This window comes from Sinohyriopsis cumingii, chromosome 14, assembly GCF_028554795.1.
Source record: "Sinohyriopsis cumingii isolate HCF-2022 chromosome 14, ASM2855479v2, whole genome shotgun sequence".
In the NCBI taxonomy this organism is placed as follows: domain Eukaryota; kingdom Metazoa; phylum Mollusca; class Bivalvia; order Unionida; family Unionidae; genus Sinohyriopsis; species Sinohyriopsis cumingii.
Genome location: NC_142974.1, coordinates 72800527 through 72814438, shown reverse-complemented (window position 1 = coordinate 72814438; position 13912 = coordinate 72800527). Strand labels below are relative to the sequence as shown.

Below are 13912 nucleotides of genomic sequence, written 5' to 3'. Positions count from 1 at the left end.
TAGCCAAAAACAAGCAAATAGGCATAAGTATTTGCAATAAATTGTTGAAAAAGCTACAAAAACAACCCTGAATACTGGAAAGGTATTTCTTTTTTTTACAGAGATAGAAAAATAAACATACATTTTTATGTACATGTCAGAAGCATACAACGCATATTTTCCAGCCTCACTAAACCATCCCTTTGCATGTTTTGCATAATGTTAACGTTTTACCTGTGCATTTTGGCCGAAACACAATATCACCTGCAGTGCAAATTTAATATTAATGTACCAGTTGAGTGCATAAAAATGCTATCACAGTTCAGTGAAATTCTAAAAGAACAGACTTTAATTTGCTTAAAATCTCCCCACAGCTACCATATATACTCAGTTATGAGTCCAAACACTACACAAACCCAGATCTACCACTGCTTAATGGGCCAGCAGATCCGAGTCTGTGCAGTATGCTGGGAGTAAACAGTAGAAAAAAGAAACATATACCCTGGTCTGCAGGTGCATTATGATATGACAGATATAAAAGATATGTAAGCGAGAAATGAGTATATACAGTAGCCGACAACATACCCTGATAATGGCATGAAAACAAGACTACATATTTCTTTGTATAAGAAATGTGCAAATTCAAATTTTCAATCTAACAATTATCCAAACTATGCTAGCTTATATGACTGCAATTCCTTCCTACACATAAGAAAACTAATAAACCCCAAGATTTATCCAATACCAGTAAGAAAGAATGCAGATACTGATGTCTATCTATCTCACAATACCAAACAGCAGATAACTGTAGACCAAGTACAAAAATGAATGCAAGGTGGAATGCATTGTATTATGTGTCTGAGAGAGAGAGAGAGATAAAAGGAAAGAAACAAATTAGTCTTCAAATCATGACAGTTTATCACATTATTATTCATTTCATTTATAAATTAAAATGTGTGTGCATGATATATCCTCTAAATTCAAATGTGACTCTTGAGCATCTAGGTCTGAAGCAGATACATGGAAAAATATAGGGTTCCATGCACTCTTACAGAAGATGTGCATGTCTGAAGTTGATCCATGGACAAAATAAAGTCTCACTGTTAAAGAAGTTGTTAATAATTCTAGTAATATATATATATATATATATATATATATATATATATATATATATATATATATATATATATATATATATATGCAGAGAGAGAGATTATTTTGAAATTATTTCATAATACTGCAAGTGTCTCTTAAATTTTAATTTTATTACTTTGATGATTAAATTATTTGCTAAGTTATATAGAACTTTTTAGTTTTGCTTCTTTCTTTATCTTAGTTTATGACAATAGAACTGTAACGGAGGCAACCCCAAAAGAAGCATATAATTATAAACCAAGCCATACATATACAAGAAAACGAGCTTCAACTGAATGGGGTGGGTGGCACTTTCTATGCCACTGTAGCATTATGTTAATTCATGCTTCACTTCTTCAATTACTTTTACATCATCATCATGGATGCATCTCAGGAAGGTATATCTAACTTTCAAATTACTTTTTTTCAATAATTATTATGAAATCATTATGTCAATTACATTATTATTTATTGGGTAAAAATAAACGACTTCACATCTATATACAACATTCGTGTACACACATCTGTAAGACTAACAGTATCAATAAAAACATCTCACATTTCAAGGACAAACAAAAAAACATATTTAAAAAATGGATAGACATGTACTCAATATAAGCTCTGTACAGTATGATGTCAACATGTCTCAATGTATTGATACAATGTGTAAGCTCTGTACAGTATGTCAACATGTCTCAATGTATTGATACAATGTATAATAAGCTCTGTACAGTATGATGTCAACATGTCTCAATGTACTGATACAATGTATAAAATGGTCCAAACAAATTAAAAAACCAATATAACGTACAGTCGTGTTATGCTAATTTATCAGTGCACTGATACGATGTAGAAGGCATTTCATTTGAATTTTTTATGAATCTCCAATAATTAGCTAGAACTGTTAAGATCTGACTGTGGATTGTGTATAAAATCAAAGTTTCTTTTCTTCTCTTAAATATTCAGTAAATAATTTATACAAGGAAGGTTACTGAAGATTCCTCCTGGTAGTTATGTAGATGTTTATCAACTTGTAATAATTTGAGGTCTTCTTGTTTGCTATCTATGCTTATTTTAGCCTGATTTCACAAATACATGTATCAATGCATATATCACATTCGTAGAACTGCAATCCATGACCAACTGCTCCAGTGGTCAAAGTGGTTAGATCATCAGCCTTGGAGGTATGTAGTCACAGGTTTGAACCTATGCCACATCATATCAAAGTCTGATAAAAAATAATGGTTCAAGCAGCTGCCTTGTTAGGCATTAAGTATAAAGAGGTTAGTATTAGGTCTGGTTGGCCTGGTATCAGGGGAATGTGACTGAGTGGGACATGATACCACATGTTAGAGGCATGATGCCCCAGTACTAGACATCACTATAAACTGGCACACTGGAGACATCGTAGCTATGACTGAAAAATGTTTAAAAGCTACATTAAAAACACAAACACACCATGTCCTGTTTAACTGTAAATATGTTACCATTTTTAAATGTACATGTATTTCCTTCTATCAGAACGTGTTTTGCATCTACTCATGGGGCCCCGAGTGGCCGAGTGGTCTAAAGCGCTCTTTGTTACGGATCACTGCCATCTCACCTCTGTCTGCAGCGGTTTGAGTCTAGGATTCAGCCAATGTGGGTATGTGAGAAAGCTTGCCAGTAGCTTCTCGTGGGTCGGTGGTTCTTTCCGGTGTTTTCCCGGGTTCTTCCTCCACTATTAATACTGGCCGCCATGTACAGCCTATCGTGTGCTGAAAAATGGCGTTAAACCCCACAACAACAACAACAACAACAGCATCTACTCATAATAGATTGGTTAATCTTGCCAAAATTCAATGAAGTTAATTTCATATATGTTCTTGGTATTTAAAAAAATCAAATGTTTGTGTTGTTTTTAACTATTAATAATTTTTATTAATTTCAAAACATTTGTCATTTAATCACTACGCTGTTCATAGCACACTGTTCCGTGGGATGTACGCTGCATTAAAAGGAATCCCATTTCAAGACGGGTTATGTTCTTCATAGTTGTCTGCCTTGACTTATCCATTTCTTTACCTCACAGCATGCCGTGAATAATAATTTTCTCTGGGTAGTTTTGCCTGCGAAGACTTTCCGTAATTTTTTTAGTCTCTGCCCTTGTCCTTTACAATCATTATTACTCTTGACACAAGAATACAAGAAATGTTCTGTTGTGCATGTTTTGGATGGCAATATTTTTAGTCAAGACAGGAATGTATATCAGTGGATTTATTATAAATACCACTAGAAATATGTGTTCTATATGCATGTAAGTCAAGACAGGAATGTATATCAGTGGATTTATTATAAATACCACTAGAAATATGTGTTCTATATACATGTAATTTCATGAATATTTCCTGGAAATGTATACTATCATCTTGAACAAATTGTATGGATGAATAAAAGTTATTAAGTTCCTAGACAAATCTTCAATAGATATATAATAATTTCATTTTATGATAAAGTCATCTAAATATCTTCCAGTTCTTTCTCAAATAATTCCAAATTCTTTCTTTAATGTTTATCCCTTATTCTATCAAAATGTCTCTTCTAAGTACCCCAAGTTGGTGCCATCTTGGTGCCCAAGGGCATGCCTTTCTTCTGTATGTAATTTCCATCGAAGTAAAATTATGTTTAGGTACCTGTTTACGGGACTCAACTATAAATTCATGCTTGATTTGAGAATATAAGATTTCATTTTGCGTTTTTAGCCAAAATGTCATTTGATTTTAAGGTCATGTAGAATAGTGGTGGACAAGTTAAGTACATCAAAACTAGAAGGTGTTGATCCCTCGTTCATGATGTATTGTAAAAGGTTGAGAAAATTATTATCAGCCATTGCAGAACCAGGAACAAAACAAATGATGCAGTCTTTGCATTCAGATATTAGGCCCTCCGATGATACATGCAGATTGAAATTTTAATCTATCTTCCGGCATTTTATTATTATTACACCGTATTCCAAATTTTGATGATGAATATCCCTCCAAGCTCAAAACAAATTTGTAAAATATTGCAGACGAAAAAGTCTAAATCCCATATGACAGAAAAATGAAGCCGTAACAGTATTAATATGAATCAAACCATGCAAGATAAATTTTGTTCATCTACCTCATTCAATATATGCTAGATATTGTTAATAAGATTGTTGATAAAAAGATAAAAAGTCAAAAATGCTGAAAAATATGTACAAAAATTAAACAAACTGCCATAACGGACCTATATATTAATACAACTGAAGCCAACCAAATTTAATGTGACTACATCAAATGATACTTGTTTACTCCAACATTTATCTCGAGAAAAAGCAACAGTGAAACTAGATTTTTGTATTGTGATGTGATTTCTTTGCAATTTATAGTGAAATTTCTGTTAAACTTTGAGCAAACCTCCAAGTTTTAATTTAAAATTTTTAAATTCACTGTAAACTTTGGAACTTGCTTCTCCATAATTAACCCCATTTATGAAACTAAGCTGCTATGGTTCCCACACTGTCCCTGATCAAATTTATAAACGAGAGATGTTTTAGTGCTTAATGTTAGATAACGTTCCTTGTATAAAAATATAAAGGTTCAACTGCTTCTTTTTACTGCTCATTACACAACATTGTGCAACTGGATGGTTTACTGATCTCAATCTTTTATTTATTTAAACAACATTTACCTCGAAACGTGTTCATTAACATAACCTATGATGAACAAGTTCTATTTTAAAGAAATGCTCCTTCAAGTTTGTACACCACTGCAAATTCCTTATGGTCATACATCCAACAAAAGTAGTGTATGCACACGTATAAGCAATTTGGCTGGTTGCATTATAAAAAATGTCATTAGGCAGATGCATGTGGCAGTACAAAACAATAACATGACTACCCAAAGGATGTTCCATAATTGTCAGATAATTTCATTCAAGTCATGTCAGATATATTTCAACAAAAATAATGTCAGATATATTTGAACAGAGCCATGTCAGATATATTTCAGCAAAGACATGTCAGATATATTTAAAAAAACATGTCAGACATATTTCAACAAAGACATGTCAGATATATTTTTTAAAAAACATGTCAGATATATTTCAACAAAGACATGTCAGATATATTCAAAAAATACATGTCAGATATATTTCAACAAAGATATGTCAGATATATTCAACAAAAACATGTCATATATACAATAAAGAAATGTAATATAATTTCTACAAATACATGTCAGATATATTTGATAAAAGACATGACTAAAAAGACAGGCACAGCATGCACACCATCAATAGTTTACATACTGTATAAACAGCCTTTAGCAGACCTGGGGAATGACTGAGTTTCAAATTAGTTCCATTGAACGGCATTTTTTTGGTTATTGTGTATAAATTTATTAATTTTGGCAAATGTTGCAGCCTTAATGATAAAACACAAGATTTCCAAATATAACGCTTTCTATTTTGTGGAATTTATCAGACTGGTTAAGTATCCTCAACTATGCTTGGGTATACTAGTAGAATCATTTAACTGTACAGTCAAGCATACTGCCAGTGTGCTCCATGTCAAGGTACAAATACCATATGTATCTGCTTAATCAATGTTATGACATTTACACATTGTATTTATTGATGACTGTTCATTCTTGATTCTCTCATAAAGACCATACCACCCCACAAAACAGTATCCTAAGCTAAACACTGATCTCAGATGTGATCTGTCTGATTCAATATCCATCCTCGAATTCATAGGAGATTCTAATTCACAAATTTAATCAAATACACTGACCAAAAATGAGTAATTTTACGTATAATTAAAATGTATCTGAATCAATTTACAACTGAATGCAATTAACCCAAGTTCTGCCAAACCCCCATCCGCTACCCCTTCACAAACAGTGACCCACTCAGGGTTAACACATTAACCCCTAGCGATGACACTGAGAGACAGGAGGTAGTAGCCTACTGCCAATCTCTGTAGCGTCATGGTCATGCAAGATACACGAAAGTGGGTAGAATTATAGAAAGGTAGACAGATGTAGCTCTACAATGATACCAAATAATCTGGAATATCTAGTTGCACTACAAAATAAAGATTAAAAAACCTCATTTTTTGGACCAGACTTTTTTTACCCAAAATTCGCCATTGGTCAGAATCCAATTTTGTGTGCGGATTTTAAACTTTTAGGTCTCAGATCTAAGTCAAACTGGTATGAAATGCAAACAGACAGATGAGCCTTTGCAAAAAGGGGGATAAGATGGGCATTTGGAATAAAGAGTGGTCTCCATACTAAAACAATGGCCCCGTTTACTAAAAAAGAAAACACAAAAAAAACCCTCCAACTTTTACCCTTCTGCTCATGCGCGAGTCAAATAGCCAATGAAAAACAATGTTTCTAACACAACTAGGCAGTATGTTGTTGAAAGATGACCGGCGATTTGGTGTTTTTGAGTCTCTTCAGAAATAGCTTTCAAAATGTGTTTCCTATTCGATTTTCAGGCGAAAATGACAAAAAGCTCCAGGGGTTAATGTGTTAAATATGAAAAAAATCAATATATGTATATATATATATATATATATATATATATATATATATGCACACAAGCACACACATACCTACTATGCATACACATAGTTTAGTGAATAAAGTATTTAAAAACTTAATTTAAAAGTAATTTACATTTTTTTTGTAAATTACAAATAATTTAAAAGTAATTTACATTTTTTTTTTGGAAATTGCAAATATGACCTCAAGGAGGGAGCCAACAATACTATTCTTGCATAAACTAAAGACCAATGACACACATTACTCCCTCACTATAATGGTACCTCAGTATAAAATAGTCTATTTTTCTACACTCTTGTGTAATCATGGGTCATTATTTAATAGCAACATTATGTACAAACACCATGATATAAAATGAACTCGCTTATAAGACAGTCCACTGTTATGGAACATCATTATAGTGCTGGAGCACGTTAATACTGTCAAGTAAATTTCCACCCAGCAATTTAGAAGATGTGCTAACAGACAGACAGATGAACGGACAGATTCCGGGTGGGCAGATTCTGGGTATCACAATACTTCCAAAAGTAAAGTGTAAAGATAAGAATTCTTAGGTATTATTACTACAAGCCTTCTTAAGGTCAAAATCAAGTGTCCGTAATCATGTCAATTTTAGTAATAAAACGAAATACACCCTGACTGCTTACTAGCAAAATGCCAACCCTTGGGACAAATGAATCCTACAATACCCACAGCTGCTTGCCTTCAGAGTTTGTATCACTATTGATTGAAAGGCAGAAATATGGTACACAAACAGTTCATTAGCATCTTTTCCTTCAGCAAGAGATCCACCATGACCGATGCTCTCAACGTTTGTTGATATTGATTAAAAGTCATGCTGTGTTATATGATTATCCAGATGCTTCACCACACTTACTGAATTTAAACCAAACAATAAACAGTCTGTATACATGGATAAATTATCAAATAATATGCCAGCAGATCAGCTACCATGCAACTTGCTTGAAACTATCTGCTGGTGCATTATGCTGGTTGAAAGTGGTGGGGTACCAGTGTTTTCTCTATAGCACATTATACTAGTTGAAAGTGGCCATGTACCAGTGTTTTCTCTGTAGCACATTATACTAGCTGAAAGCGGTTGTGTACCAGTATTTTCTCTATAGCACATTATACTGGTTGAAAGTGGATGTGTACCAGTATTTTCTCTATAGCACATTATACTAGTTGAAAGTGGATGTGTACCAGTATTTTCTCTATTGCACTCCTCGGCACAGTGATTTGGCCACCTGTGACAGAGGTACGATTCTTGAAGACTTTGGGGTCAAAATTACAAAAATATACAACTGAAGTAACTAAACTTTACGCATGTATTCCTAGCAGGGGGACACATAATAAATGGGACAGATTTGAGTCACAACCTTGGGGTCTTTGGGTGGGTGGGTGGGTGTGGATTGAACTGAAGAGAGGTCAAAATGTCATGAGCATGGAGTAACATGTAATACAGCTCAAGTTATTATTATTATTATTATTATTGTTATTATTCCCTTACCATCATCCTGTCTACAGGATTGTCCATAGAACTGGCCATGTTCAAGAGTGTTGCATATTCCATATATTCTGTTATTCTTTGGAGGAAGCTCAAGGGCTCATTGAACACAACTGGCATGGTAATTTTGGAAAGTTCCTAGAAAAGAATAAAGCTATAATCAGTAGTCTGACTTTGTAATTATATATTGTGTAAAGCTGCATACTAAGACTAGTTTTATAATTACATATTGTGTAAGGCTGTACACTGGGCATAGTTTTATAATTACATATTGTGTAAGGCTGTACACTAGGCATAGTTTTGTAATTACATATTGTGTAAGGCTGTATACTAGGTATAGTTTTGTAATTACATATTGTGTAAGGCTGTACACTAGGCAGTTTTGTAATTACATACTGTGTAATACTGTACACTAGGCATATTTTTGTAATTACATATTGTGTAAGGCTGTACATTAGGCATAGTTTTATAATTACATATTGTGTAAGGCTGTACACTAGGCATAGTTTTATAATTACATATTGTGTAAGGCTGTACACTAGGCATAGTTTTGTAATTACATATTGTGTAAGGCTGTATACTAGGTATAGTTTTGTAATTACATATTGTGTAAGGCTGTACACTAGGCAGTTTTGTAATTACATATTGTGTAATGCTGTACACTAGGCATATTTTTGTAATTACATATTGTGTAAGGCTGTACATTAGGCATAGTTTTATAATTACATATTGTGTAAGGCTGTACACTAGGCATAGTTTTGTAATTACATATTGTGTAAGGCTGTACACTAGGCATAGTTTTGTAATTACATATTGTGTAAGGCTGTACACTAGGCATAGTTTTGTAATTACATATTGTGTAAGGCTGTACACTAGGCATAGTTTTGTGATTACATATTGTGTAAGGCTGTACACTAGGCATAGTTTTGTTTTTACATATTGTTGATTGTTGTGTGTACATGCAAAATATGTACTTTGTACATCTTGTCTTTTTTGCCACAATATCCTCAAAACCATGATTGATAAACCCCTACAACTAGATGAAATCACTTCTCATTGAAGGCAGAAGAGGGATGACTGAGATAACATTTGGGAGACTTGATACATTTTTATTATGACCTATTTCTTTAATAATAATAATAATAATAATAATAATAATAATAATAATAATAATAGAAATAATAGGTCAAGGATAGAACTAAAAATACATGTACCAATTACTTCTGGAAACATTTTTATCCCAGTCTTATTTCACATAGATAATAGTACTGGACAATAATATTAAAAATTTAGCAGATTGTGGCATGAAACTGGTGATGCAAATACCGCAGTGTTAATTCATAATGTCATTTTACAATGACATTGGCATAACATCTAAAAATACATTCTTATGGAACAATTATTACTTTTGTAAAAACATAATTCACAACATTTTCCCAGTTGATAAACAGCTGAATTAGCATGAGACTGAATAAAGGTAATGGAAGATTTAATAAGTGAATCTTCGTCATTGAGAAGCTCATATTACTTCAAGATTAATGAGCAAGTTTTTTAGTGACCACTGATTGACCATGATATGAAGTGACAATGTAACAACTTCATCAAGCATGACCAAATATGTCCATGGGAACCTGAAGATACTGTTATAGTGTAGATGTATGTAAGTATCCTTAATAAAAAAGTTACAAATACTCGAACCTTGGGTCCGTGTGTGTGCAATAAAACGCTCTATATCATCATGAATTAAGAGTGAAACTAATGGAAGATTCCAGAGACAACTAAAGCACAAAAACATTTTGTTTTCTGGTGGAATTATCAGAGTCTCCAATTTGGTTTGTCCAAAGAAAGTACCAATCACATAATGTCATTGTGCATGGCTTGTGCAAGGCATAGTAGAAACACTGACCATGGCTTGTCCAAAGCATATACCAATCACAATGAGCATAGCATGTGTATGTGTGTGTGTATATGTATGTGTGATTTAGATTTTTAACGCAGCTTTAACAATTTTCCAGTCTTACTGCAAAGATGTCTGCAGTGTGGCAGTTTAAAGTGATGTCTAGCACTGGGCATGGGTGCAGACATGCATCATGATGTCCCACCCAGTCACATTATCCTAACACCAAGCCTTCCACTTCTAACACTGACCTCTTAATACTGAGCGCCCAGCAAGGCAGCTGTTAGTAATATTTTTAGAAGTCTTTGGTATGACTCGGTTGGGGTTCAAACCCACAACCTCCTGCATCCGGGGCGGATGCTCAAACCATTGGGCCACTGGAGTAGTCGAGCATGGCTTGTCCAAGTACTAATCATATTGAGCATGGCTTGTCCAAAACTGCGTCGGCTTCGACTGATGTTATTCACTTGGTCGAAAACAAGGTGTAAGTATTGAACTTTCCAGGTCTTTGATTTGTGCTCATACAGGTAGTAGTATTGTTTTAAACATTAAAGTTAATGCCATTTGCATTGGCAGTTTTATTCTTCTGTATTCTTTATTTTGGGTAATTGTTGAGGTTAAACCATGAAATTAAATACCTACTAATATGCAAATTTTGACAGGCAAAACCATGAATGTAAGTACCCAGGAAAATGCCTTTAGTTTTAAATACAAAACCACAAAAATTCACCCCAACAAAAATAAATGATATTACAGTAAAGTCTGCTCCATATTAAGTTAACAATTACAGACCCATCTTATTCCTTCCTGATGCTTGTCAAATGTTCCTAAAAAAACCATTCAAGATAATTTAATGAACAAGTTTTTGATGAATACAATCGTCGTCAGACTTGCCCAACTCGTTCATGATCTTGCCCAACTCATTCATGCTCTTGCCCAACTCATTCATGCTCTTGCCCAACTCGTTCATGATCTTGCCCAACTCATTCATGCTCTTGCCCAACTCATTCATGCTCTTGCTCAACTCATTCATGCTCTTGCCCAACTCGTTCATGATCTTGCCCAACTCGTTCATGCTCTTGCCCAACTCATTCATGCTCTTGTTATCATGATTTAACATGAATATTGTAACTAGTTGTTCTGTGGTAAAAAGTTCCCTTTTTCTTTCAGTTTCAGTGACCTTTACCTTTGACCTATTTATCTCAAAAGCTGATATGTGGTTTTCTTTTTTCAAATGCAAACCATCAGTTTTGTTATGAACTGTGTCACAGGACTTTACTTATTTTGTAGAAACTGTTTTCTTTCTTGAAGAGCTTGAACCTTAGACTCTGACCTTTGAACCCCAAAATCAATAACTCCCATCTTTGTTTTAAGTCATCCACAAAGTTTTATCCAAGTAATAAAGCACGAGAGATTGAAATTTTACAAAGTTTTCAATTCCAACTGGATTAGTCATCATGAAAAAAAAGGACAAATCTAATATCAAACCAGTTATACATTACACTGAGTACATTTGGAGCAAATGTAAAATGCAGGAGAATGAACAATCAAAAAATAAATATTGCATCAGTGAGGATACAAAACATGCAATCAAATGTGCATACCCTATATAAACCATGTGCATAACCTGAATAAATGTACCATGTGCATACCCTGAATAAATGTACCACGTGCTAAACCTGTACAAATGTACCATGTGCATACCCTGTACAAATGTATCATATGCATACCTTGTATATATGTACCAAGTGCAAACCCTGTACATATGTACCACATGCATACCATCTACAAATGTACCAACTGCACAAATTGCACAAATGTACCCTGTGCATACTATCTACAAATGTATCATGTGCATAAATTGTACTAATGTATCATGTGTATACCCTTTACTGATGTATCAAGTGCATACCCTGTACAAATGTACCATGAGATTAAAGGGGGGGGGGGGTAAAGCCAGTACTTCTTGCCATCATAAACAAACTGATTCAGCTATGTAAAATTACTGATTACCTGCTCCATTATGTTCTGAAGAAAATGATTTTGACCTTTTTGTACAGAAAGTGAAAGCATTTGATGCAATCATCCCATTACATTCAGCAACCAATTACTGAATAACACCTTTTTATGCCTCACATTACATATCAAAGAAATAACCTTCATTACATAATTTCAAAGTTTACCATGAATTTAATTTTTTTTAGTTACTGTTACATTGTCGAAATGGGTCATGCACGCTATGCTACTAATACATTGTCAAAATGGGTCATGTACGCTTTGCTATTATTACATTGTCAAAATGGGTCATGTATGCTTTGCTACTATTACATTGTCAAAATGGGTCATGTACGCTTTGCTACTATTACATTGTCAAAATGGGTCATGTACGCTTTGCTACTATTACATTGTCAAAATGGGTCATGTTCCCTCTGCTTTGTAACTATTACATTGTCGAAACAGGTCAATTGTATGCTATGCTAAGAACAGGGTGTAGTAGTTTCAATTTGATTTGAATCATTTTTCTAATAACATGTAAACTGCAAGTCCAATATCGATTGCAAAACACGTTCTTTTAAACTGTTTTTACACACTACCTTTCATCTCACAACTTTTATCTCAAACATTATTATTTGGCATGCCTTTATACTCTAATGAAAACAATAAAATACTTTTGTGTAAAAATTTCAATAAAATGTTGAACAAATTCTAGTAGTCCATACAAATCACAATATGACTTGATATGAGATATATGTATATTCACTTACAAGTCCAAATACAAACCATAAAGATCTAGATCTGCTGTCACATGATATGCTGGCAGATCTGGGTCTATGCACTTTGCAAGGTGTAATCAGTAAATAAACAACATAGCTATCCTGATCTGCCAGCCCATGTTGCAATGGCAGATCAGGGTCTATGGATTTTTTTAAACAGTTAGACATGATTTATAAGTGAATACATATGGTACCTGTATAATTTTCTTGTACATACATACAGCATCTAAGATTTATGTCAAATTACTAATTACTGTTGGGGAGAGAGTGTTTTCAAACACGTTACTGCTTTCTACAAATCCCCATAATGTCTGTACTGTAACATTAATTTTATAAAAGTTTCTAAAATAAATACAGCCTAAACTAAAAGGTGTCCACTTTTAAATATGGTCTAAAGTAAAAGGTGTCCACTTTTAAAGGTTAAATCTATTTGGGCAACAGTGCTCTTCCTTATCATACCTGTAACATGTTTTCATACAATCTTCACCTTTCCATATGGCTCTATTTTCATTTGCCAAACAGTTTATCGTTTGTAAACAGCAATTTTCACATTAATCTTCTCGTTTCAGATTCCACACCACAAAGAACTTTAGTCTCATCTGAAATTTAAGCTTAGAATCAAGTGATCTGACCTTTAATTAAACCAAAAGAACCAAAGTTAATCATGTCTCCATCCAAAAGCAATGAGGGAGAAGAAGGAATCAATCGGAAGAGTTGATTTTGTTTGGCCAACAATTAGTACTATATGTGCTTTTGTTTCAATTACTTGTAATAAGTTTCCAACTTTTTATTAGTTTTTTTTTTTTCACTATGTCAAAAGACCATTGTCAAAATAAATAACCAACTTAATAGCAAAATCCTGGCAGGGTGAAAAAAGTCATAACATCATCGCTATTTAAGAACAATCCCCAAAATCCTTTCATAATTAATAATGCAACAAGCTTTATTTGCACCATCTTAATATACAATTGGATGAGATCTTGACAGTTTTCTTCAATGATCCATATCAAATTTCCTTAATATGTTCTGGGTTGAGCTATTGTCAAGC

At 33.6% G+C, this 13912-nt stretch overlaps 1 protein-coding gene across 1 annotated transcript in view; it reads right to left on the bottom strand.

Annotated features, from left to right (window-relative positions):
• The window catches only part of LOC149784136 (oxysterol-binding protein-related protein 1-like), a 191990-nt gene that overhangs the window by 51203 nt on the left and 126875 nt on the right, over positions 1-13912 (bottom strand). The window contains exon 18 of the mRNA XM_089932232.1: positions 8197-8331. Coding sequence (XP_089788358.1) covers positions 8197-8331 — 135 coding nt within the window. The remainder of the gene's footprint in view (positions 1-8196; positions 8332-13912) is intronic.